This window comes from Acromyrmex echinatior, chromosome 5 (assembly GCF_024713525.1).
Source record: "Acromyrmex echinatior isolate Ae372 chromosome 5, ASM2471352v2, whole genome shotgun sequence".
In the NCBI taxonomy this organism is placed as follows: domain Eukaryota; kingdom Metazoa; phylum Arthropoda; class Insecta; order Hymenoptera; family Formicidae; genus Acromyrmex; species Acromyrmex echinatior.
Window position 1 is genome coordinate 16,480,357 of NC_141856.1, and position 27,251 is coordinate 16,507,607.

Below are 27,251 nucleotides of genomic sequence, written 5' to 3' on the forward strand. Positions count from 1 at the left end.
TGTGCAAAAAATATTGCCATAATACGTTGAAATTTATTAATTAATAATTTTATTAATATTAATATACAAAATAACTGGTCTTGCAACTTATCCTTTAATTCAAATGTAATACATATTTTAATCCGATATTTTCAAACTAAAGTTTAAAATTGAACTATGTTTATTATTATGCTGTTATTTATATTTTTTATTTAATTAAATATGTAAAACCAATTTTTATTCAAAACGCTATCAAAATGAAGATTCAAGAACAGATTTAATATATATTTTCATCGTATAAAAAAAGTCATGTGTTATACATCTCCTTTATGCTTAATTTTATATCTATATATATATATATATATTGATCTTCATAAAAGCAATCGTATTTCTTATCTTTGTCGAATTTAATTACGTGGATTGGATTTCTCATCAGCTTCCTATAATTAATTTGAAGGATTAGACACAAAAAAAATGTAAAACAAAAAGTATTATACATAAAAATATATCGTACCTCAGTTTTTGGAACTAATCCTAAGCTATTGAGCATACCAGATGTCGTTTCATCAACGGGACGTGCTGACAATTTTTTACACTTTATCAAGTGTCTTGCTGTAATATTATACCAATTGAAATTAAACTCTATTAACAATACCGAATATATTACATCTTTCTTCAAGATTATTATACCTAATTGATTGCCATCAATCGATGTATACCCGCATAAGCATTGCAATTTCTTATCTAGCGGGATATTAACTAAAGGAGATGGCACGATCAGACTGGTCTTCGGTCTTTCATTATGAATTTGTTGTTGATGTTCTTGGAATGCACGCCAACAACACGTAACATAACGACACTGTTGACATCGTTGCTCACCTCTGTGCATTATATAATTTATTAATCGCAAGATTATTGGTTTTAGAATAACATACTTACGGATAATGTTCATCTTCATCAATATCTTCTTCACATTCTTGGCAGGATAAATATCTGACGGAAGTATTCACCATAATTAGTCCACTACTCCACTTTTGTATTTTTTCATCTGGTGGTAATTCGGGTAAAGGACTATCTACAGTAAATCGTGTCGTCTCCAGTACGTCTTTTGGGACCATTATGCCACTGTTGCCGGCTGAATATGGTACCGCCTCTGTATATATTCATTTTATGATTAAACGATAATTGCAATCTTTTCACATAATATACAAGCGTGTTCAAAGTATATTTTTAAAAATGATATAATCGATATAAAATAAATATATAAGTAAAATTACGATTAAATTTTTGCTTAAATTCTTGCTAATTCGTTGGTAATGAAAAAAAATTATACATACAGCGTTAAATATTTAACGACACATTTAAATATCTATACATATTTATATATACATATTTAAATATTTATATATACTTGAATTAAAAACATGATCGTGTAATTCCCGCTGATGTAATGTTAAGGAACTCTTTTGATTGAACCAGAGACAGCATCTTGAACATTTGTTGCCTTTTCCTTGATCCCTTCTTACGATGTGCCTTTGCATATGCGTCAAGTAAGCGTACACATTGGATGCGTTCGGCTTGCCTTCATTCACAAAATGTATTACCTTTCACAATAGAAAAATTGTATTAATCTATATTAACATAGGAATAGGAATATCTGTGATATTTTCCTCTTCTTACTTTAAGACAATATGGACATTGCAATCCTTCGCCCTTTTCGTGAATTTTATAATAATGATCTATAACGTCCTTATGACTGGATGTTTGATAGCCGCAACTTTCGCAATGATACGGCATTTCAGAAGGATAATGCATCAATGACAAATGATCAATTAACGATTTGCTCTTACCTGAACGAGAAACATGTACAAATGTGATTACCTCGCATTACATCTTATTTATCTTCTTACATAATTACAGATTACAAGTCGGTTTGAAAATATTAGCTTACCAAATTTCTCCTCGCAAATCGCACAAACTACCATAACGCTATCAGAATGTCCGAAATTGCTGTGTGTTTCTGACACATGAGTAACCATTTGATGCCGAGACGATAGCGGGGTACAACAATATCGACAAACCGACAATTCCGGTTGACCCGGCACTTGCGGTGGTACATGACTAACCATATGCTCCATCACTTCTGTGTTAGATCTCATTACAGTCGTGCAGAGGAAACACTACAAGCCCAACAAAATTATTTGTCAGATATAAACATGCTATGACAGCATAAAAATTTTGAACAAACCTTGAAATATAAAGAAATCCTTAATTCTTTTAAGACGAGATTTTTATCACCCTCCATTGTAGCATAATATAATTCTTGAAGTTGAATTTGATCTTTTGGATCTTTTTCATTTTTATCTTCTTTTTCTTTATTATTTTTAGAATCAATTGTTGCTCTTTTTGCTTCATGTTCCGTTGAAGTTATCATACCTCGTTTTCTTCCTCGGCGTTGTGTTTTTGCTGTAATAGTTTCGGGAAGTTTCTGAGATATTACATCAGTTATCGGAGTTAAATCTTTTGATGTTGTAACTGATGTATCAGTTGACGTGGAATAAGACCAATTTTGAAATGGATTAGCAGCTATATTCGTCAAACGATCTAGCAGAGATTCATCTAGAAAGATATACAATCTTTTTATTCGATAATTTAATATCAAATTCGCATATAATCAGAAACTGTTAAATTTTTATCCGTGATCAATGATGTTTTTCACTCACTGGAATCGATTTTAGTTTGCTCCGAGATATGTCGTATAAGATTGTCAAACGCGCGTTCCGCTGTAGCACCATATATCTCCCTCCATATTAATTCGTCTAAGAACTGTTGTATCATTTGTCTACTGAGCAAACTCAATGTGTTCTGAAACATTCTCGGCACAATTTTTCTAAGATATTCCATAATATGAAAATTGCTCATGAGATTTCTAGGGCTCTGTTCTGAAAATGAAGACTGAAAAACGTGATTATAGCCCATTTCATTTAACGTACTTTTGTCGACAGTAAAGTCGGTCATTATTTTGGAATCTGTATGGACCCAGTCTTTTAATGGATGTAGAATATTATTAAATCGTCTTCTAAACGATCTCTCCCCTTCCTGTACTGGTTCACAAGCACGTAATCGTATATCCAATGTAGACGGGTCTAGAATGCCGAGAACTTCGACTTTTACCTAAATACGAGAGCCGAAAATTCGTCATTATCTAATTTTTTTTCTAGCGAAATAAGAATATCAAGATATATCACCTGTCGCATATGTCCATCCTGTGATGTCGTGCCTAAACTAATCACACCGACTTGTATCACTGAATTTTTACCGCCCATCTTACGACTTTTGTCCCACACTGCCGCTGTACAAATGCTACGTAGATTTGTATAAAAATTTTTTAGGTACATATTGGATACTTTCACCCAAGAGATTACATTTTGCACGTTAGTTTGACACGCCCAATGATAAATTAATTTTAATAAGACTGTGGGTGTATAATGGGCTCCTTGGAAAATAGAACCAGAAAAAACGGAAACGAATCTGTCGGGACAACAACTAGATATCCATACATAGCCACCGGAATAGGGAAATGTTCCCTGATCGCTATACATTCCCAGTTTGAGTTTAGGTCTCTGGTAGTTCGAACTATGCTGCAAACAGTATTGTTCCGATTTTACTAAGCCTTGTTGTATCAACCATTCAGCAAATTTTGTAGCAGAAAACATGAGCACATTTTTAACTTTGGCATCTGAAAAATTTCGGTTATTAATACGCGTTTAACGTTCTACGCTTGTTATATGTTGATAAAAAGAAAAAAAAGAAAAAAAAAAGAAAAAAAATTATACCTAATGCTTGTCTTTCTTTTTGTGCAACTTGCGGTGGAGTATCTTTATTACGTAAGTTTGGTCTTGCTATTACAACTAAGGATGGGTAGGTTCGGCCACCAGTTGTTTTGTTAAACGTATATTCTCTGCCATCAGGTAGATTCTTTTTGGATTCGTCAATTTGTTCAGTTGCTATAAAATATTTTGTAATAAATAAAATTAATTATTCAATATATTAATATTTTTAAAAATATTACATTGTTTCTCTAATTTTAACCTGTGTTTTTGTTGCCGATGGATATTCCACCTATACTAGTGTGTTCTGTAGGAGTGGTCTTGGTAACAGCCTTCACTCTGAGATTTGTCACATTTTGAGGAGTGACAGAAACTGAGGGATCCATATTATATTTTATTAATTATAAAATTCTTTGTTTTAATTTTCTTTTTTCTTTCTCTTTATAAAATATATCAATTTACAAAATATTACATTACCTTTATTTGACACATGTGGTGATGCAGCTTTTGATTTCACGCGAGTAACTGTGGGTGCTGGCTGTAAAAATAAGATATGTATTTATTAATTATTAACTAATTAGTGTAAAAAATGTGTAACTTCTTGTAAAAATCATACTTCTTCTATAATATCAGATTGTTGCACTTGAAGAACTTTTGTCCTACGTCCAGATCTGGTGTATTTATACTGAAAAAATATTGATTCGTTTAAAATAAAAAAATATTAATGTGTGATTAATGTTAAGGATCTATTCTTAATAAAGAAAATACAAATAGAATTGATAGTACATTCTCTTGTTGAGGCTGAGGAGCTACAGTTGAAGCTGCAGATGTGGTTGTAGTTGTTGTATCTGAAACTATGTTTAATCCTAATTGGTATTCGTTCCCCTTTGACTAGTATTCGCGAGTCCAGTGTTCCCAACAAAATTTTTAATATATATCTTTGCTTAAAGTTAACATAAGTAAACGATTTTTTTTTAAATTTAAAAGTGAAATGAGAAATAAGATTATGTAATTTAAAATTAAGATTGTGAAAGAAATTATAAAAAAAAAAAAAACAAAGCTAACTGAAGATTTGCTACGTAATTGAAAAAAATGTCCATTGGACCCGCAAACATCAATGAAAGTTAAATTGTCTTCAATAAATTGCGATTCTAACAAGTGGTTTACTACCTTGGGTCTGCGTAACAGGTCCCAAAATAACATGTCCCATACGTGGATCAACTACTAGCTGAATGTTTCCTTGAGATATGTTTCCTCCACTTGAATTACTTGTAATATTCAATTTAATTGGTGTTGAATTCTTGTTTTGTTGAGTCTAAAAGTAAAAGAAAAAAAAAATTATTTCTAGATGAGAAAATATAGCGTCTGATAATTATTGATATAATGCTTGTGGACAGCTAAATCAAATAGAAAAGTCCTGTATGTTGTGCGTTTTTTGCAATAACTAAACGAGAAATTAATTTATAAAGATTTAATAATTAATGTACACAAGTCGCTGATAGACAGTCCAGTGTTTACAGTTTCTAAATAAGCAGCATGGCAATAGAAGGAAGGTGCTCTACAAAAAACAATAAGCGGTACAGTCATTAGGCCTGTTCTTTTTGGCTGAACTTTTGCATCAATTCCATCTTTCTTTCTCTTCTTTTCAGCTGAGAAGAAAAGGAAGAAAAATGAACTGGGTTTTGGCAAAAGTTTAGCCAAAAAGAACAGGCCTATTGTTGTTTATGGAACTGCATGCTTAGTGACCGTAAATATTGGATTGTGTCTTGTCACCGAATAATTGTAGTTGCGCTGGTTTGCTTTATAAATTAATTTTTCATTAATCATGAAAATCTCAATATGATAAGAGAACTTTTATATTCAGTTTAGTCTATTCTATCAATCCATAAGTATTATACAGGATGTGATTTTAAGACTCCTGAGTACTCGGTTAAGAACGTTGATGGTGGCGAATCAGACGACAGCTTGGCGAAACTGATAGCCATACACACAAACACAAGCCCATGTACATGTGCTCTCGGCGCACCAAAGGCGAGCACATGTACATGAGCTTGTGCTCGTGTGTGTTACAGCGCCTCGCCACAATAAATGGCTGAACTTATAGGTGTGGAAAAATGATGTTTTGACAACGAAATTTGTGTTGCATGCCATTTCATTATTTGCTCAATTGTGAAATGTGACTTATCTCGTACTTATCAAAGTCGTAATTATCGAAAATTAAAGTTATCTTGAAATTTTATATGTAGAAGTGTATTTTTCACTTGTTTCAACAGCTATCAGACTGTGTGTTTTTGCCAGAGTATGTAGGCTCATTTTACGTGCCTTTTACGATCATTTACTGTCAAGAGAGGAAAGGATAGCTTTTGTCGATTTTTACAAATGTTTTAAAGCGTTCTCGTCATTTATCCAAATTGTCTTTACTTACAAATGGTACATAACAATCAACATGCTAATCCTCGTTTCTAACGTTACGATTTCAACATGACCGCGGCGACTACTCAGGAGTCTTAAATGACGACCTCACATTTCTCTTGAATAGTACATTTTAGAGAAAGATGTTTCAGACACAAAGTTTTGTGATTTCGAGGGGGACTTAAGATGATATTATTGGTTTGACCTTGGATAAAACTAATGCCAATGGTAATGTAACTTTTAAGCTTTATAACTTGCAAAGTATCTAATGAAAAAATATTTTATTATAGTGTTTTGAAAAGCTCCAGAGATAAGTTACAAAAATATGTAATGAAAAATGGGAGATTCCATTAAAAAAATTCAGAGTGACCTTCCCCTCATTTTGATACCATTCAAGGTCAAACCAATAATATCATTTTAAATCCTCCTTGAAATCAAATTTTTGTCTGAAACATTTTTCTCTGAAATGTACTGTTCAAGAGAAATTTGAGATTGTCATTTAAAATGGGACATTATATATCAATAATTATCAGACATCCTGTACATATAAATTTGTTCTCCTCTAATTATACTAAAGTTTATACTAAAATACTTACAACATTTAGAATCTGAGAATTAATCTGGGAATTATTCTGAACTGCTGCTGGAGTCTGTGTCGAAGGTCTGTAATTAATACATTATGTAGTAATCATATTTGACACTAGTGCATTTTATAATTAAATACTTACACTGTATACTGATAACCATTGGTGTCGCCTACTTGACATATCAATTTAGCTCCCTGTTCTTTAATCAATTCTTCTAACATAGCTGTAACCTGATAGTAACAAGATTGATGTATAATATATGCTCATGTCACTAAAAAAAAATTATTGCCAGGTAAAATTACTTTATCATAATTCTCTTTCTGCTTTGTTCTTATTTGTAGCTGAGCTTCACTAAGAGGTTCTTCTATACATTCCAAGTTCAATGTCATGTTGAGTGGACGAGCGTTCAAGACAGAACGCGAAAATATCCGTGCTCTTGGCATTTTCTTCACTAATTCTTGTATAAAAAATTGTAAACATTAGATCAAAATTAAATTACCCTGATCTACAATAAATATAATAAGCCTTTTGCTTTAAGCTCTGAAACAATAATTTGCTCTAAACTTTAAACTTTAATTGGGATTTAGTTAGCTTATTTAGCATAAGGATTACAGCTTAAGCAAAGGAAACGCTTTCTGTTGGAAAAAATACAATAGAGTTTACAATTTAAAGTAAAAAAGCTGAAGATTTATTACCAATTGTAGATCAGTACTTATATACTTTATTTAAACACTAAATATAACTGAAAATAGAAAAGAATAGACAAAAACGTAAAAAATTCTTTAAATGGAAGTTTAGATCTAATTCGCTAAGCGCAACGACAATTATCCGTAGAAATTTTGCAAATACATCAAAATACACAGATTATACGTTCCCACTATCAGTTTGTCGATGCTATGCTATTCCAAAAGAAATATTCGACGATCGCCGACAACGACGCTGGAAAAGGATCCATACCGACACTCGATGGTTGTCTATGCTTCCTGTCGTCCTACTAGTGTATCGTATTTGTTGCATCCGATTTTAGACATTAGATCGAAGCAAAATTCTTCTTTGGATTTCAAAACGGATTACCAAAGGAACAATAGTTTTTTTTATTCATTGACAGAAAGCCGTCGAGTCACAGAACCAGTGAGACAAACAATACGTAACCTAACAATTGTTAAATGTGCCGGAAAACCAGGCCAGGCGGTAAAACCTTGACAGATCTTGATGCTCGCCATGAAGGATAGAGAATAGAAGACTTATACTATATGGACGAAGCCATCAAAAAGCGTGGTCAAAAATGATCATCTGAATTAGTTCGATCTAGACGTCGCTTCCGTTCCACGATACTGTCCTCGCAGTAGATCATATTAGTTTTACAAAGTTTTGGGTTGAAACCGGTAAATTTAGAATTTCTACTCTTGACTTAAGTGGTCTGGTCAAAAATAAGAAGAAAATTTCAAACTCATATGGCCATTAAATTAGTGAGGAGGTTCTTCGAGGCTACAATTCATATAATTATAAATTATAATGACTCATGTATGTTCGTTTTGCGGTTGAACTGAGTTCAGACCTTGACGGAAAAGCGGAAAAGTGGAAGCCAATCGGAACTCGTAGCTCCTGCACACTGGACGCAGAAACGTTTATCGCGCGGCAAAATGTGATACGGTAGCCAATAAGATTACAGCTCCTAACATGTTCATTGGTTACCGCGTCTTAGGAGTTCCGCACAATAAAAGGAACAGAGAACAGAAAATAAGAATTTCAATCTATCAGAAATCATGTATTGTGGAATACACAGTTTCTGATAAGCCCCTTATTTTTTCAACCCATCTCGGAAGCAGAATTCATAAAGTTGACTCCAAGGTAAGTTTACTTAAACTTTTGAAACGAATAGGTTCCGCCCATATGGTCAGTTACTTCACGTTTTGGAACAGCGTAGAGTTAACTTTATTATTCGGAGTCGAGTTTTGGAACGTATCCCTGGAGAACCATAAACGACCTTATGGCATTCTTTGTTGCCAATTTTTAAGACTAAAATTAAAACCGAAGCATAAACCAGGCATAAAGCGGGGAGCACAGACTCTTGCATAATGCATTACACATGAGGCATAAGATGAACTAATCAAAATCCTTTATTTCCTTCCTTTCCGTAAAATAAAAGACTCTGATTGATTGATTGATTTTCTTATGCCTCATGTTTTATGTGTTATACAAGAGTTTGTGCTCCCCGCTTAAGACTACGGTTAGGACTGGAGAAGCATAAATGATCTTATGGCATTCTTTGTTGCAAACTTTTAAGACCGAAGCATAAAACTTTCTATCAGGCATAACTCTCAATTTGCAAACATCAAGACTTATATATACTAATTTGTGGATAAATATAAATTAGACAAAGATCATGTATGAAGTTGTATTTAAATAAATATCTGTTTCTTTTATAATGCGATATAATGATTCTGAAAGTTTAATAAAAAAATTTTCTGTATATATAATAATAATTACAAAGTTACTTACAAACAATAATTTATATTTAGTAAGATTGGATTCGTATTACGCGATTTTAATTAACCACTTCTTAAGCTCTTCAATGTTAGCTGACATTTGAGAATCATCATTTGACGCATACGACTCTACAAAATCAATTTGCGAATCTAAATGCGAGAATTCAAAGTGCTTTCCCTGTTTCCCAAGGAAGACATTCGTCGACGACGCGTCAGTGGCTTCCAATTGGCTAGTCTTTGTCATACGCAGCAGATTCATTTCTTTCTCTAATAATGCTTTTATCACATAACATCCCTTAGCCATAGTTTGATCTTGCTTGTTGCACATTATAAGGACAGGAACATTCTTCTGTATATCAGGATCCGATAACAAATTATACAGATACCTGCAAAAAAATATTAATCATATAGATCTTAAGATTTATTCAAAATTTATATGAAACATTTTGTTAAAAACATGGAATCAATTTCATCAAATTCTATACTTACTCAGCCACATCTCTGATCTCCTTCTGAATAGTCACTGCATCAATTATATAAACCAGACCTTTGACAGACGATTTATATTTATCGAAATACTTGCCACGTAATCGTTCATCTCCAGGAATGTCCACTATTCTTAAAAAACGCTAAGCAAATGTTTTTATAAGAACAATTACAGTATAGATACATTACCATATAATTATAAATCTAGTTTATCACAAAATATTGCTTAAATCTTACATAATTGATCGTAATATCTCCTATATTTTCCTTAACAGATGTATATGTCTTGACAAATTGGGAACATAATAATCTTGCATAGATCAATGTTTTTCCACTGTCACTTAGGCCCGTTAAAAGGATAATATTACCTTTAGACTTCCTCTTGCGCCAAAATATAAATAAAACTGCAAAAATTAATTTTATTAAAGTAGTACTTAATAAAAATATATTATGTATAAGAGAATGATGTAATATTATATATTGGGTCATCTAAAAAATATCCGCGGTTTTTTATCACTAGATAGTGTTGATGGTCAACACATCTAGTATGTAAGAAAATAATTTAAATACAGAAAAAAATATTCTTTCCATATTAATTCAGTTAAAATTATTCGAAAAACAAATCCTACAAACTTATGTCAAGAAGAAAAATTAAAAAATATATTTCTTTTCACACATATACACACACACATAAGTTAACAAATAAGTCATAGTAATTTTAAAGATATTAAAAAGCATATGAAATAAAAATACATAAAATAATAAAATAACAAAAGATACATAAGATAATTTATCAAATAAAAATATTACATTTTCAATATTACAACACCTGTGAATAAACATGCAAGTTACCTAATGTTATAAGAACAAATGCAGCAACCAGTAAGGCTAGATGCAGCGACTGTGAACTGTCATCTCCTTTTAATAACTGTTCTACGTATTTCTTCATAATTGTGATTACCGATTCTCTCGAATCTTACAATCTCTCGTAGACATATGCCGCAGTATGCCGACAAATCTGAATTCTGAGGTTATATGCACGAAGTATGTATTAAGAGAAATTTGTAATCAATTAAGGTGCCTTTTTATGCTGATGCTCGACGCTCGACACTCATTTTCAAAGCCGCAGCACAGACTTTTGTATAACGCATAGTGCATAAGCGAATCAACTAATCAGAATCTTTCCTCCCATTCCATGGAAAAGAAGAATTTTGATTGGTTGATTCTCTTGTGCATTATGCAAGAGTCTGTGGTACGGCCTTTAGCGTCAAAATAGGTCACGTGATAAAAATTGACGCTTGATATTTCTATCGCGTCGATTTCTATCACGAGATATTTAGACACTTATTTTAACGCCGAAAATGAGCATCGAGCATCAGCATGAAAAGGTACCTTTACAATATACAATATATTGGGTCATCTAAAAAGTATTCGCGGTTTTTTGTCACTAGATGTGTGTTGATGGTCATATATCTAATGACAAAGTACCGCGGATACTTTTTAGACCCAATATATTATCGAAATGTATAATTTTTAAAAATGAACTGTGACATCTGTGCAAATTATCGCTAAACTGTAAAACACATTTATCGATGATTAATCATGTAAAAATCTACAATTATTCGCAAAACTTATTGACACGACAATTTACTAATCGCTAATATTATAGATTTCGAACAACGTTTTATTGGTTTAGAGAATTTGTTGAAGTTTGAACAGTTGCATGAGTTTCGTAAAGATGTCGCTGTCTAGACGGAATAGTCGATGCAGACAGCGGCCACGACTGTAAAAACTTTACACTATATACACATATATAAATTATATATACATTATAAATTATATATACACTATAAATTATATATACATTATAAATTATATATACATTATAAATTATATATACATTATAAATAATAAATAAATAAACTTTTCGACTTGCTTAAAATTCGCAACGCGTGACGCTGCTAACTTCATGGCGTATTTAATTTAAATTTTTCGTTTTAGTAAGTACACAGTTCGCGCGGTTCGCTTCTAAGAGTGAAATCACTAAGAATGAAAATGTGCTGAAAAGGGCTGCGGAATAGAGAATGCGTCATTGAAACAATCAATTAGCCCTATTCGGAATAATGCAGAAGAACGCCGATTGATTGCTTCTATGACGCATTCTCTATTCCGCAATCGTTTTCCGCACCATGTGATTTCACCCTAACGAACATTGTCGCATCGTGCAATAGGCGATCTTCACGTTTCGCGATTGTTTTATCTCAGCCGCGTCATAGTGCAAGTACATACAACGAGCATCGGAAAGATCGCACGAAACAACAGGTAATCGTTTCGTCGTGTCGACTAATCACGGAATCGTGATTAGTCATTATTTCGCGATCAGTTCGTGTCCACCCAAATCACGAAACGATCGAAGTGGACCGACATGACATTGGCAGCGCGATTTCCTCGGTGAGCAATTCAGTTGTCACCATTTTCTAAATAACGTTTCGACGTGATCTTTATCGGTTGATTTCTTTGGTACTTCGACGTCGTCAAATCGCGACGAGAAATAGATTTATATTGATTTTAATTGAGAAACAGATTTTCATAAGAAAAATAGAAATCGGATCTGGGCACCTAATATCATGGAATAAGTCGGAATGGATTCCAATTGGAATTATTCCGTTTTTCTTAGATAGGAAAACACAATGGAAGTATAGGGAATAATTATTGAATAATTCCGATCGGAATTTATTCCGACTTATTCCACGATGGGTGCTCTGATTTCGATATTGATACTCAAGCAGACCAACAAATCACGATAACGTCAAAATGACATTAAAATGGATTGGGAATGAAAAATGATTTTTAATGATCATTTTGGAGTCATTTCGACATTATTTTGATATCATAATGACTTGTTATTCTGCTTAGATAGAATTCGATAGATTCTAACACATAAAGATGACTGCCATGTTCACTTAGATTTATATGTCAATTAGGACTGCATTTGAAGAGAGAAAAGACGGTATTACCGTCAGAATAGAATATTTTATTTGCTTCAGCATATACAAACCAAGAAGGAGAACTTGGTTTACAATTCTTCTTAACTCGCTCATTCTTCCATACCTTTCACACTTTCTTATTACCATCATTCTATTTTTCTATTATATAATTATATTTCTCATTCTATCTTTATCATTTATTAGATGTAAAAAAAAGATAGAATGACAAATAGTGCTAATAAAGCAAATATAACTAATAAAGTATTAATATAGCGTCTCCCTGAATTCAACAAGGTAAATTTAGATGAGTGTAACAAATGCAACTTTGTTCCATAAAAGCTGCATTTGCGCATAATGTGATTAATCAATCGATGAATTAAAAAATTCACCTTTTCTTGAGCTGGGGGAATATCAGCAATATTGTATTATTTTATCTTTATTGTTTATTAGATAAAAAATATAAAATTTTAAGAATTAGGGACAAATAAACAGAAAGTTATTAAATTGAGAATAAAGTTATGCCCGTTTCCACCAATCTAGATTAACTTTAATCTCGATTTAACTTACTCTTTGTCTTTTTCTAATTCTAAAGATTAAAAAAAGATGAAGAGTAAGTTGAACCGAAATTAAAGTTAATCTACGTTAACGGAAATGAGCATTAATCTTGCATATGTGAAACCAAGTTCAAGGCTGCGTTCCATTTAACGCTCACAATGCTCTTGGAATCATTTCATCCTTATTTATCAAACGATAAATAAGAACAAATGATAGCGTTATGAGCACCAAATGAAATGCAGCCTAAAAATAACATTTATAATTTCGCATTATAAATGTAATACAACACATTGTCTAATATAACAGTTATATTATTGAATAAGAAATGATGACACAAACGGAAAGAACGATTTTACTAATCTATCTAAAAATTTAGTTAGATACTGATCTAAAAATAATTTTAGTTCATCAAAATATTTGTGTAGAAAACTCAAGAATGATGTAAAAAAATGTTGATATTTTAATCATCAACTTGAGTTTCTCACATAATATATTTTGATAGTTTAATAAAATTTATCTTTCAATCTACAAATATATCTAATTAATTACTTTAAATATGAAGCGCCACTACGGTCTGAATGTTAAGATGTTGAATTATTGTATTATATTTAGCATAAATGATCTTATTTCCAATCTTATTGTATATTTAATTAAATTTTTTAATGTTTTAGCAAAACTATTCTTTCCGAGCAAATGTTTTTGTTGCTTTATAATTAATGTCGACTAGATTGTGGCGAACTGTAAAAAGGCGAAAATCTACAATGAAAAGCTCGACATTCCACGTGAAATGATGTCTGATCTTTCCCTTCTTTTACAGATTGTTCGCGTCGTTTCTCAGGCACGGAGAATTCCCGAGTATAATCCCTCGAGCGTACATCCATCCCGGTCGCAGGAAGGTCGGGTTCCGGAACCCGAGCCCCGCATGATCGCGTTTCCCGTTCGTGGCAAACAAGGAAGAGGATCCGGCGCGAGACACGGGCGCACTTCTCTGTCAACTCGTCCACCGCATTCGTGAATTTATTGCATCGATCGCGAGATGCACACACGGACTTGACTCGCCGCTACGAAACGTCCCCCCGGGATAGCGTCCTGTCCGTCAGTTCTCCGTCCCGCAGATCGTCGAGACATTCGGCTCTCCTGCACATCGATTACCCGCCATCCCTAGAGGCTCCAGCTCACGCGATCCTGCCGACCGTACTCCTCAACGGTGAGTCGAACCTTTCTCAATTTATCTCTCGGCGTTTTAAACCATAAAAGGCTACAGAGAAGATATCTTGTCTCTTGTACTCGAGTACAGTCCTCAAGGAGCAACTCCTCTTTTCTTTTGTATATATCGTACTAGTTCTTCTCTTTGTTTTTAGAATGGAAAACTTGCTCTTCGTGTTTGTAGATTCCTGGAGAGTAAATTAACTAATTTTACAATAGAATTTCTTATTCTGTATTTGAGTACAGCGTGAGTCTTCAAGCCTTTTCTCTTTCATACATGTTTACTATGATGGTTTTGGGAAAATTTACTTTTCACGCAGTTTGTAGACTCCTAAGAAATGACGTAAATTATCTAATTATTGTCTACTAAATACAAAAACAGTAACACATTACATTAATATTATAATTTCCCATTCAATAATAAATATAAAGTCCTGTGCACAATGAAAGAAATAGGAATAGGAATAAGTATTAAATATTAGAGAAATAAAAAAAGAATAGAGAATAAACGCACACACACAATGGATATAGTAAATATGGTATAAGAATATCATGTCTTATTTATATTGTGTATAACGTTTAATCTTCATTCATAATTTTTTTATTTCTCTAATATTCTTTAATATTTTTTCTTTATTCCAAATATTTCCTCCATTGCGCAGAATCTATCATGTTGTACATAACAATTATATTATATATTGTTGAGAAGAAAATTATAATATTAATGCAATGTTACTGTTACTTTATGTTTAACGGATAATTTTGCGATAAACTTTTTCCTTTTTTTTTTCTTTTACTTCTGCAACCTTATTTTATGGAAAGATTTTTTACTTATAAAATCATTTTAATTATAAAACGCTGATAAGTTGCCGCGCGCAGCGAAATACGAGTACGTATCGTCGCGCGAACGAGATATTTTTTATGTAATAACACGTCCCAAAGAGCCGCTATAAATTCGCCAACACGTTCTTAATTACGCTTCTCACGCTGATCCTCTCTTGTTAAGTATGTATCAATTATCGAGTGGCACGATCGAGCCTCTCTCTTTTTCTCTTTTATCGCGGCACGAGAAGATGATAGGTTCCGGAGGTGTTCAAGAAGAGCTGCCCTCGTTACCGATCCTGCTTTATATTGCGAACGAAGCGTCATTTAGTCCCGATTCCGTCGGTGTAATCGAAGATACGGTTCGCGCCTTCCCAAAAATAATTGTATCGATTGCGGTACTCGGTTGAACGTTATTTACAGGTAATTGTAATCGTGACGGTTGCCCTTTCTGCCACTCGAATGAAAGGGGAATGAGCAGAAGGAGGAGAAACGACCGATTAAGTATCGAAGAGTGCTTACACTTTCTCCGATTGCAATTCTGCAGGAGGGAACGTAAAAATGGAGATACAGATCGACGGACGGATTACCGTAAAAGCAGGGTCTCGCGGTAGGAGGGAACCACGCAAGAAAGAACAGCGGTGTGATAAAGTACGGGCAAAAAAAGGGCGCCATTGGGATCGAGTTGGGGTCCACCGAGGTAGAAATGGTAGAATACGGTCGCGCGAGTTTCTTACGACAGGACAGAGAAGATTCGCAAAAAAGGACCGCCCCAACGGCGCGCAGAAATCTGCAATTATATCGCAAAAAGGGAGCGACGAGCGCGGGACAAACTGCTTCCTGGCCCGTAAACAATGTCGCCAAATAAGTCGCCGAACATAAATTCTCCGCGTTCTCGACTCTCTTATACAGGGATATTCTCGTAGGGCCTAAGACCGGTATTCAAAGTCAGTTCTTATATTTAAAATAGTTTTAAGTATAATCTTGAGATGTTATAAGCTAATCAGACCGGTATTCATAGTCGATTCTTATGAGCTTTTTATAATAAGTCATTACCTAAGTTTTAAGTTTTAAACTGTAAGAAATTGACCGATCATATTCGATTGTTCTTCTCTTGATTATTCGTGATTGGTCGATTTTTTACGACCTAAAACTTAGGTAATAGCTTATTGTAGAAATCTAAAAAAACTATTTTTATAAATTTAAAATGAATTAATCAGAGAGTTGCATTAGCATTAAGACATTACTTAAGACGGCCTTAAAATAACGGAATATGAATATTGTACTGAAAGAAAAGATTGGCTGAATATCGGACATCATTCTTTATCGGACATCAATCTCGACAGCGTGGTGAGAAACTTGGTATTTATTAACTGGATCAAAAAAATTTTAAATAAAATTTTTCGATCGATTTTCAATTTTTTTTTACGTTGTAGGCCACACTGAAAGAAAAGATTGGCTACTGCAGCAAGTTACATGGTAAAATATGGCATAGCATTTTTAATTAATTGTAGCAGCCAATTTTTGGTTGGATTAACTTATCGAAATCCTATACTGATATTTTGCGGACTAACGCAACCAAAAATTGGCTGCTGCAAACCATTTAAGATACTATGCCATATTCAACCAATCTTTTCTTTCAGTATACAACGTAAAAAAAAAAGATTAAAATCGATCGACAAATTTTTTTATTTTCAATTTTTTTTGATCCAGCTAATCGATACCAAGTTTCTTCACTGCGCTATCGAGATTGATATCCATATGGAATATGTAGGTTGATATTATGGTCAGCCAACTTTGATAGTTATTTTGCGAAGAAATATAAATCTTACAGGACGATCGTGAAAGAGAAGGGTCGCTTGAGCCTGCGACGCATTTTTAAATTACTAAATTAGAGAAAATTTATCAATTTTTGTAGGGAGAGATGTGCCACGTATAATCGGTATCGCGGTAGTTATGACAGGTAAAATATAATACCTCTGAAACACGCGTGTACATGTCTATAATTATATATAATTATATCTCGTGCGTTCTTTTTCCTCTCACCTTGTAAAATTCACTTTGAAATTGGAAGATTCAGATCGTGTACTGATAGCAAAAAATTCCTCGTCGTTTAAGAGTAGCGAAGTAGCATTTGGTTCTCATAATTTCTCGCACGATGAACCTGATTTAATTCATCGATTTAGCGAACTCGTGAGAGTCAAGAGAAAGAGAGAAAGGGATGAAACAAACCGCCCATTCGGTTCGGAACGAATGGGAGCACTTGCCGCGTTAACGCTTCGCACGTGATTATTATGGTCCGACTAATCTGATCGGATTAATTTTTGCCAGATTCGGCCACGTTCCGTGTGCGGCACTGATTACATCGACGGCCGTTCGCGCTCTTGCACCTGTGGGGTTAACGCCGCTAATGGATTCCCCGGATCGAATAATTACGGGGTGCGAATTGCAAGTCTCACGTGCGCGTGTTACAGCCGTACTTCGATCTCACGTCTCCTTTTCGGATGGGCAGTAATCGCGTGTATTATACTTATCTCGTGACAGTGATCTTCAAATTTCCGCGTGACAGCATCTCTTTTCTTATACGAAGGAAGCAATATAAAACTATTTCAATTATAATTTTCTCTGCTTTCTAAGTGAATTAAAGCTGTAGTAGGAACAGGTATTGTTTATTTGGACACAGGAAATTAAAAATTCATTCGCGGTACAGTAATTCTTGTCGCTCATTCGTTCTATTAGCGAGACAGGTTTATTGAAATCAAAGATGAAATTGATGAAAATGCATCGTTAATCAGATAAGCGACATGATTACGAATAACAATGTTTGACTTAAGGAAAAATTGGCAAAAGTGAATCTACTTATAAAATTGCTACTCGAACAGTCTCTGAGATTGCACATAAATGTACATTTTTTTTTAAATTTATATATGAAAGTACGATTTTGCTGAAGTATCTAAAAATTTAGTTAAATATAAAACTTGAAAATAATTCTGCTGTACTATCAAAGCAATTATTACGTTCAAGCTAGTAGAATAATAAAATTTTTCGTAGTATTACTCATCATACTTGAGATTTCTTTGTAATTATTTTTTCCAATATAATTATTTTCAGATCTGTATATATAAATTTTTAGATACTTCAATAAAATCGTTCTTTCTGTGTATGAAAAATTTTTTATCAAATTCAGATATACTGGACATAAAGTATACCATTTTTCTTGTACAAAATCGTGATTATATTCTTAATTCGATGAAGGCATTATTTAAAAATTTCAATTTCACACTTGTTTTGGATCGCTTTATTCAATGCGAATCATTTTTGCGAAGAGCAAAACTTTTATACCGAGACTATTTGTCGAGAGAAATCGCGAGATTTCTGCAATGTGCACTCGACGAGTATCAAACTGGTGGTCAGAGAAGCGATCCTTTGAAGACATCCCTCTTTTCTACCCCGTCTTTGTGAGCCGCTAAAAGCATGGCATATAAAGAGTCAACTTTGTAACAGAACCGATCATAAAGGTAGCATCCTCGTACGTATCTTTTCTCTCATATGAGTATCAGGAACGTAAATCTCCATCGGATGAATAACGGCTTCTGATGGGGGCCCTCATGAGAACAAAGTTGAGCCTATTAAAACGCGCACATAGTAGCTTCTCGTAAACGCACATTGCTGCTGCTGCTGCTGCCCGTTCCGCTAATAAAACGTTACAAATTCGTCGCATGGAGGGTAGTTTATGACACACAAGAAGCCTTCATCATAGGAATAATGTCACGAGCGCGATTTATGTCCTGCGAACGCAGTGACGGATTAAGGCATTTAGAAGCTATAGGTGTAAACTGTTTCTGAATCCCAATCTAAAGCCTGAGGCACATGAAGCTTTTTTTTGCAGGTCCTGAATAATAAAATGAAAAGGGAGGTTACAAATTGTACTTTACAGTCCTCTTAGACAGTCACACAAGATGCTTCATTCGATTATAAAATCTGTCGGCGGTCCTTCTCCAAGTGACATTTCAAATCATTGGTATCTATATCGTCAATTCTCTGTCTGTTCGACTCATATTTATTGCTATATGTTTATTGCTTCATTTTCTTTTCATAATTTTCTTATATTGTGCTTCTTATCATCACAATTCTATATACTATATACTATTGGGTCATCTAAAAAGTATCCGCGGTACTTTGTCACTAGATATATGACCATCAACACACATCTAGTGACAAAAAAACCGCGAATACTTTTTAGATGACCCAATATATCTTATCACTATTCTATATACTAAAAATTTAGGAATAATTAGCATTATACTAATTACAGTTACATGATTAAATTAATAATATACTTTAGGTTCTGCATGTAAGAAACATTAATTTGTACTAAAGCATTAGTATCTTTTATCTTATCATAAATATACGAATTTTTCCTTATCTTTACCGTAAAATATTAGAAACGCTGGGCGACACCCGCATAAAAAAAATTTGATGAATGACTGCACCGCGATGTTCGAATAATAGGCCTTAACCTTTTCATGAACGTTGCCCGATTTTTGGACGTTCCACGTGGAATCGGTGCAAGAAAAAAAATCATCCGATTCAATCGGACGGATGGGGTAAACGCGCGGACAAAAGCACCATTGTACGTCAATTTTTTATAAGGAATCTCGAAACTCTCCATTGTGCGAAAATTGAGGGCTTACGCGTCGCGGGAATTGCGGAGGTGGAAAAAGATGGCGAAAAACGGGTTTCTGAAGCCTAAGTCTCTAAAAGAATTGATCTGTATGGTTTGGTGCTCTTTCAGTGGAAGAGCACTTCTTGCGCCACATCTGTCCATCTGTAAGTTTAACATTATGTCACGAATGAATCAAACAGATACTTTCTGGGGATATGTTAACACAACCGCATCACAACGGATTTTTTAATATTTTAAATTAAACATTTCGATTTCTAAAGCTAGAGATAAAATTAAAAAAAGAACATAATAGCTAATATTCATGGATATTTTCTTCAAAGAAGTCATACATATTTGTGTACTCATGTAAAGTTGGCCTTTCAAATTAAAAAAAAAATTAATTTTCTGTAGTTCATTTGATTGCTCATCGTCTGCACATGTCTGCACATTTTGAATGTTTGTACACTTCTGGTAAAAAAATTAATTAAAAAAAAGCAATTTTGAGGGACTTCATTTCATACCAACAGTTGTGATTGTGTATGTTATCTTCGCTCCTTCATACATTGTTAAATACCAATGTTTCGTGAATGTAGCAGTTTATATCAGGGTGGGAAACAACCTGATATCTAATGAGTAAACTTCAATGCTCATGTTAGCATTTAACGATAACGTGGAAATAACTCGCAAACTATGTAGCTTTTTTGAATGCTGATTATCTTTTCAAAAAATTTTTGTCTTCGTTTATTATATTAATAAATATAATTAATATATTCTCTATAGTATTAAAGCTTTTGGTGGCTTAAAACTTGACAAATTTAATGTTTTGGGCTCTATTTGTATACTGCCTGTGTGCGAGAAATTTAGAGGATTATTGTTTTTCCGAGGTCACTTGGGTGTGATCAATATTTGGATCGATCGAGTTCTGCTCGTGCATCAATATTTTTAAATAACCGATTAACCCAAAATCGACTTCCGTTTCAAGATTCGATAAAGAAAGGAAAATCCTTTTGGGGTTCGACAAAACGCCGTTCGGGTTGCCGCGTGTCACTTCGTGCCTAACAAAGCGTCATTGACGAACCGTACATAATATAGAATTTCACGAAATCTGGATTTTTCTAGAGAGAATAGAAGTTCGAGATCGTGGTCCCTTAAGGGTTCGCTGCGTCCGAGGGTTAAACGGGAGGGGGAGTCAATCATCTTCACTAGATCTTACCTCTGAGGCATCACCTGTGTTGAGAAAATTTTTTTGATCAACTCCCACAGACGGTCTTACGTGAACTTTCTCACGGCCAGCGATTTTTCCTGTTACACAAAGGTCATCTTTCTTTGATGTTGCATTTGAAAGTCGACAGTTGAAAATAGAGAAGAAGACACGTTATTTTTTTATTTTTGATGTGACTTTATGAGACAATACGTTTGAGAATAATTTCCCTTATGAAGTTAAATAATTAAAGATCTTATTTAAATTATATTAGTCAAATGTCAATTATTGAAATTTTTCAAGTTTAGCTGAAAAGATTATACTTCTACATGGGAAGAAGGATTTTGCTGAAAAATTTAAAATTTTGCTAGGTACAATAAAAATAATTTTGTTTGACCATTAAAAAAATTATGCTAAAAACTGAAAAATGACATGCAATGCTGCGAAAAAGTTTGATATTCTAACAATTAGTGAATTTGAACTTTTAACAAAATTATTTTCTAGCAATAGATCTAGCAAAATTTGAAATCTCAGCAAAATCGTTCTTTCCGTGCAACAAAATAACAAATAATTTATACAGCAGATTGCAGATAATATTAATGAAACATTTGAAAATATAGACTATTAAACAAGGCGATAAAAGAATCACGTAATGAATGAAATACAAGGAAATGTCGAGTCCCACCCACGCAGATTGCATTCTCGTGAATTATTCAGCAATTCGCAGTTTTCTATCAGAGATTCAATGGCGCGAGTTCAACCTACTTTCTTCTTTCCAAAGTAATAAAACAAAATAAAAGCCAGGTGGTCGCACGATGCTTTTAAAGCGTCTGGAAGTTTCACGACTTCGAAGGGTTCGATGCGATGGTGCGCTTGTGCGTACTTTCATTTCACTATGGTGCCGTAAAAATTAATCTGATCGTTAAGGATCGTCGTAACTGTCAAAATATACGGCCCCGTATACCAGCCGAGCGAAAATCTTCCGCGGAAGTGCGTGAAATAATTACTGTCGTGAAACCCGCTTGAGGCATTAGGGGTGAAAAAACGCGTCCCGGGCGGCCGTTTCTCATCAACTAACGAATAGTGATTGTATAAATTTATGAAACGATAATACTCACATGCATCTGCAATATACTCTTGTAGGATATCAAAATAATGGCGAATGTAAAAGCAAACAAAATACATTTACATGTAAGAAATTATAATATTAAAACTAATTGTCTTTTAATTAAAAATAATCTTCTAATTAAACTAAAAATAATACTTTCCAAAATCACGCGAAAGTTACTTTATTTATACTTTATTTATACTATTATAACAATAAATTATAGGTACTATCACCTTTCTAGATAATTTAATATTGAATACACATGAAATGCAATGTAAATTATGGATATCACGTATTGCATGTGGATATGTATTCAGTGGCTACATTTACGTGAATTTAGGTTGCGGCTTATATCCTAAATTCGATCTACATTATTTACATCTTTTACTGTAAACATTTGAGAAATGATCTGACCTAGCTGTAGATCAGACTTCGGTTTTTGATGACTTTACCTAAAATAGGCCGCCTATAACTAAGTTTCTCGGTAAATGTAGCAATAATAAATAAATTATCGTTTATTCATTTGATATTTAGAAATCGAGTAATACTTTGTTTATATCTGAACTTCAGCTAAGTAAGAAAATATGTATGTGCACTGATAATTTCGAAAAGTTTGTGATTATGACAGTTGGTATAGTTATTCATCTTTTCTATTTTCTTTAATGAATCATGGCATATTAGTTCCTCAGGAAATTGAATCGATTAAAACGTAGTTAAATCGTTACATCCAAATTCTTTGTATAATATCTCTCTTCTCTAACAATTTTCTGCATTTATCTCATCGATAATGCGGGTTTCGGTAATGACGTTGCAGCGACACAACCTTTTTTGTTAACTACGTTCCGGTGGGCGAAGAAATCGATGATCCAGATTGAGATTACTAATGGATCTCGTCGTGGATCGCTCTCGGGATCGCTCGGTCGGAGTATCCGTGCATAATTCGAATAATCGAATCTATCAGGGTATTTAAAACGAATTGGGTCAGGAAAAGAGAGCGAGAGAGTATTGGACAAAAAACGTAATAACGAGCTAATTCATGACTAGTCATCGCTGTTTTTCGTATATATCGTTGCTGCTTGCCTCTGAAAAATGCAATTAAGCAAATATGCGTTAAAACAAGTTTAAGGCGCACCTTGCACTTTAACGAACACTAATGTTGCTCAATCAAAAATGTCACGTGTTACAATCACAAATGCATGCATGTGTAGATATGACGTCTTCAACAGCAATCAGTTCGCTTCGCAAGAATTCATGCCGGTGAATTTCTGCTCGGATTTATATTCCGCGATGATGATTTATCGAAGATGATGGAGAAAGCTGAACTGAAATTTTGAATTGTTACTTAGGAAAGTGAACTCGATCGTGAAATGTGTGATACGAGAGATAAATATAGAGAAACAAAGAAAGAGCAGTTTTGCTAAAGTATTTAAATGTTTAACTGTAGATATACTTTAAAAATAATTTTGTTGGATTATGAAAATAGTATGTAGTTATGTAGTAGAACGTTCAAGAAAGCTGATTGCTAGAATGTCAAAATTTTTCATCGTCCTTGAACGTCCTAATTATTTTAATAGCCCAATAAAATTATTTTCAGATCTGTATCCAGCTAAAATTTTAGATACTCTAGCAAAAATTCTTTTTGTGAAGAGAAGGATAATCCGGACAGAAGGGGAAGTAGCAGATCACAGACAGGAAATTGCGATAGCGGGCGCGGGGATTCCAACCGCGGCGTTATAACATTTCTCAAACCGGAAATGCAATATGGTGAGGCGCACGTGGGTAGCCACGTACGCTACGGTGGCGCAAAAGTGGTTGTCGTTGTTCGCTTCTTGTCGTGAAATGAATAAAAGATGCTGCGCCGTTTGACAGCGCGTTGTCTGCTCATTAACGTTGGTGTCTATGCTTCAGTACCAGGATCCTTAAGGAACACATAAAAGTCATCAAAAAATCAAAATTACTTTATTTTGATTTTTAACGTTAATAAACAGTCAACTTTTGTAACCCAAAATTATCAGTTTGACTTTCATGGCGTTAAAATAAAATCATATTGACTTTCTTTTGTCTTGATGTGTTATTTAGAATGATACGTTAACATAGAATATTTTAAGTAAAGACGAAACTGGACATGAATATTTGATATAAGATGCGATACGATTGTTTTCATATAGCAACGATGAATGCAAAGTTTCCTGATTTTGCGGAAATGATATGCGATTCTTAATCGAATCTTGCAATAAGAAATTCTTGACTGTTCTAAAGAATAAAGAAATGGATTAAATATCTCGCAAATATGACGTAACCTTTCTCCGATTACTGAGTTAATGACGCCTCTAGTTTTCGTTCCGAGTATTACTGTAAGCTGTAACTCGAATGCTTGATCATCAATGCCGGAAACAGAGGTGGTAGGATCATGTGCCACGGCGGCGCGAAGCGCGTTAATAATCGGACCTACTGTTTTATGGCGGCACCGCAGCTCTGCGAGAGAAGCTGGGAACACCAACGACGACAACCGGCACCATGACGACGATAACCCAGAACGGGAGGCCAGACAAGCCTCCGCCTGCCTTCCGACCGAGCAGAACGCGTTCGTCAAAGAGTTTCATTCATCCGCGCGGCAAAGTTCACTCGCGCGGACACGTGTGCCGAGCAGACCGGCATTGTAAACGAGGGATTTATGCTCTTTCGGCGACACAACTCTCTCAAGGCTCTCCTTTTTACGCGTTTCCTCCTCACTGTATAAACTCGATCCGTGAGGATAAAAACTCTGAAACGGAAAGAAATTGTTTCAATCAGTAACGCAGGGACTTGATGGGACGCGATGATTAAAGCTTACGACGTGGCAACGACAAAAAAGCGTACTGTCCTAGTTTTATGGAAGTAACGTATACGATGACGTGGCGATTTGTACATCTTTCTCGGAAATGTAATTATTTCTCTAATGGCTTAAGTAACCTCATCGCGAAGTTAGCTTATACGCAAGAAATAAATTATAGATGTCTACCATGCGATAAAAAGCACGATAAGTGCGTAGGATTCCTGGGACTATTGTCATTGCCTCAAAAACGACCTGACCATCCAGGATCTCGGTTCAGAATCTCGCGTTCTAAAAGCAGAAGAATCGTGGCCGAGACAGCAAACGCGAGCATCGATCGATAACGTTGCGTCAATATGCTGGAGTAAATGGACAGGAGTGTCCTTTCTGTTCAGTCTCTAAAAGGATTTGGGGAGGCAATCTTGACACGGCAACTATCGAAAACTATCAAAATGTCAACGAGCTTCTTCATTATATCCCATTTGCTAAATGTGCAGATCGATCTTATTGATTTACCACTTCCAAATTGCATAAATCTATAAAGCAAAATTAATTCTAGAATGAGAATTTTTATATTTTTTTCATTGTTTTTCTATACTCTTCATTTAAAAGTAAAATTTTGTTATAAAATCTGCACTGAGAGAAAAGATATCTTGATACCAAAAAAATAAGCTATTAGGAACCTACCAAGGGAATTACCGAATAAATTTTCTTGTGTCAAGTAACATTTCTTTATATCTAGATATTTTTTCTCTCAGTATGTATTTCTCAGTACATATTTCGTAAATCGAGTTCTAACGATGAGAAATTCAGGAGTCAGCGTAGTGTCCGGCTTTTCGTATCACGTTAGATCGTTATGAAGGAATAGAGGATAGATTTGACTCGAGGCCTCGAGCACGTGGGTGGATTACTTAATCAGCGCGGCTTCCGTATTTTCCGGGACGGTGCTATCGTGCCTTTTATGGGATAAAAAATGATTGGAGAATCTCGTTCAGTTTATCTTGGATATCTCACTTCATTGCGCCTTCGTCGTGTCGTTGGAAGTCGACGAAGCGTTCGTTCGAGAAAAGAGCGAGCAGAGGCGAGCAACTCACGTGGGCGTACCAACGGATATCAAGTAGCCGGCCATGCTACTCGGCTCGTTTATTTCACGTTACTAGGTGTATCGCATTAAAAGCTATTTAATAAATTCATGGCAGATTGGGTAAACGCTTGGAATGAAGTACGAACGTATTTCGGCTTCTATTTCTTCGTAAAAGAAGACAAGATTGATGTTGCTAATATTTATTTCATTATTCGAACAAATTTTCGGTCCTTTTAACGGGATCTTTTACCTGATATGATTATAACTGTATATTTTGCAATCTTTATATACATATTTTTATTTTATAACCGATTCAAATTTAGTAAAACAAAATTGTTAATATCTTTGAGGTTGAACATGTGATTTAGAGTTGTCACAAAACTAGAAATAAAAATTAGAGAAAAGTTAAGAAATTTTGCAAAACTTTTTGGAAAATTAAAATTCTTGACTTTAAAGAAGTTTAATAATATGCATACATCATACAATACGCAGTTTTGGAATATTAACTTAACAATTAAAGATGCAAGCAGCAACATCAATTTAGTAATAGTAATTTATATTGACATACATGTTAAATTGATCTCTCAACAAAATATTTAACTGTTTTCAAATCAGGACGAAAAATTTTAAACTAGGTATTATTGAAGTCAGAGAAAATTATGAAATTTTTTTTCTGAAAATAAGAAAAAAGTTATGAAATTTTATGATGAGGAACAAGCCTGTGACAAGCCTGATTTCTGATCTGATTTTATATCATACTAATTCCGCTATTCATAATAGAGGAAGGATGAATAGGATAGATATCATATACTTACTGATGTTGATCGAATAGCGTCAGTGCTTCGGGGTTAATATCTCAAGCAGGTGATATCTTATTGATACTTGATAAAAAAAGGCTTCACTGCGCAGACGCTCGAGGTCGAAGAAAGGCTGGCCATCTTCATGTCCGTCAAACGTACTTCGAATCACAAGAGAGAACGATGAGGACCCATTGTTGTCCAGGCTTGGAGAGTCTTCCTTTCGCCGT

General features: G+C 34.2%; 3 protein-coding genes across 3 annotated transcripts in view; 1 reads left to right on the forward strand and 2 right to left on the reverse strand.

Moving 5' to 3' along the window:
* Positions 1–32: 32 nt before the first annotated feature.
* On the reverse strand, positions 33–8,065 carry row (relative of woc). The gene is made up of 20 exons (XM_087406242.1): positions 7,766–8,065; positions 7,111–7,265; positions 6,950–7,038; positions 6,818–6,884; positions 4,980–5,124; positions 4,596–4,663; positions 4,426–4,494; positions 4,287–4,347; positions 4,072–4,182; positions 3,816–3,986; positions 3,228–3,718; positions 2,703–3,153; positions 2,228–2,598; positions 1,931–2,159; positions 1,660–1,829; positions 1,391–1,583; positions 919–1,132; positions 670–860; positions 494–591; positions 33–419 (listed from the first exon to the last, which is right to left on the reverse strand). The coding sequence occupies exons 2-20, from the start codon at positions 7,249–7,251 to the stop codon at positions 387–389; spliced, it is 3,363 nt and encodes a 1,120-aa protein (XP_087262368.1). The 5' UTR covers positions 7,252–7,265; positions 7,766–8,065; the 3' UTR covers positions 33–386.
* Positions 8,066–9,192: 1,127 nt separating this feature from the next.
* Positions 9,193–10,913, reverse strand: SrpRbeta (signal recognition particle receptor beta). The gene is made up of 4 exons (XM_011059327.2): positions 10,636–10,913; positions 10,021–10,187; positions 9,787–9,926; positions 9,193–9,683 (listed from the first exon to the last, which is right to left on the reverse strand). Exons 1-4 carry the CDS (start codon positions 10,730–10,732, stop codon positions 9,347–9,349), a joined length of 741 nt encoding a protein of 246 aa, XP_011057629.1. The 5' UTR covers positions 10,733–10,913; the 3' UTR covers positions 9,193–9,346.
* A 231-nt stretch (positions 10,914–11,144) lies between these two features.
* The window catches only part of LOC105147952 (uncharacterized), a 241,637-nt gene continuing 225,530 nt past the window's right edge, over positions 11,145–27,251 (forward strand). Inside the window, exons 1-2 of the mRNA XM_087406164.1 lie at positions 11,145–11,171; positions 14,411–14,532. Coding sequence (XP_087262290.1) covers positions 11,145–11,171; positions 14,411–14,532 — 149 coding nt within the window. The remainder of the gene's footprint in view (positions 11,172–14,410; positions 14,533–27,251) is intronic.

Bases quoted from the DNA above. Each gene is read 5' to 3' on its own strand.
- SrpRbeta (XM_011059327.2), bottom strand. From the start codon at position 10,732: ATGAAGAAATACGTAGAACAGTTATTAAAAGGAGATGACAGTTCACAG. The intron at 10,188-10,635 runs GTAACTTGCATG...TAATTTTTGCAG, and splicing joins ATTTGTTCTTATAACATTAG to TTTTATTTATATTTTGGCGC. The intron at 9,684-9,786 runs GTAAGTATAGAA...ATTTTTTTGCAG, and splicing joins GAGATCAGAGATGTGGCTGA to GTATCTGTATAATTTGTTAT.
- row (XM_087406242.1), bottom strand. From the start codon at position 7,251: ATGCCAAGAGCACGGATATTTTCGCGTTCTGTCTTGAACGCTCGTCCA. The intron at 5,125-6,817 runs GTAAGTATTTTA...TTTTACTTTTAG, and splicing joins ATTCTCAGATTCTAAATGTT to ACTCAACAAAACAAGAATTC. The intron at 3,719-3,815 runs GTATAATTTTTT...GAAATTTTTCAG, and splicing joins AAAAGAAAGACAAGCATTAG to ATGCCAAAGTTAAAAATGTG.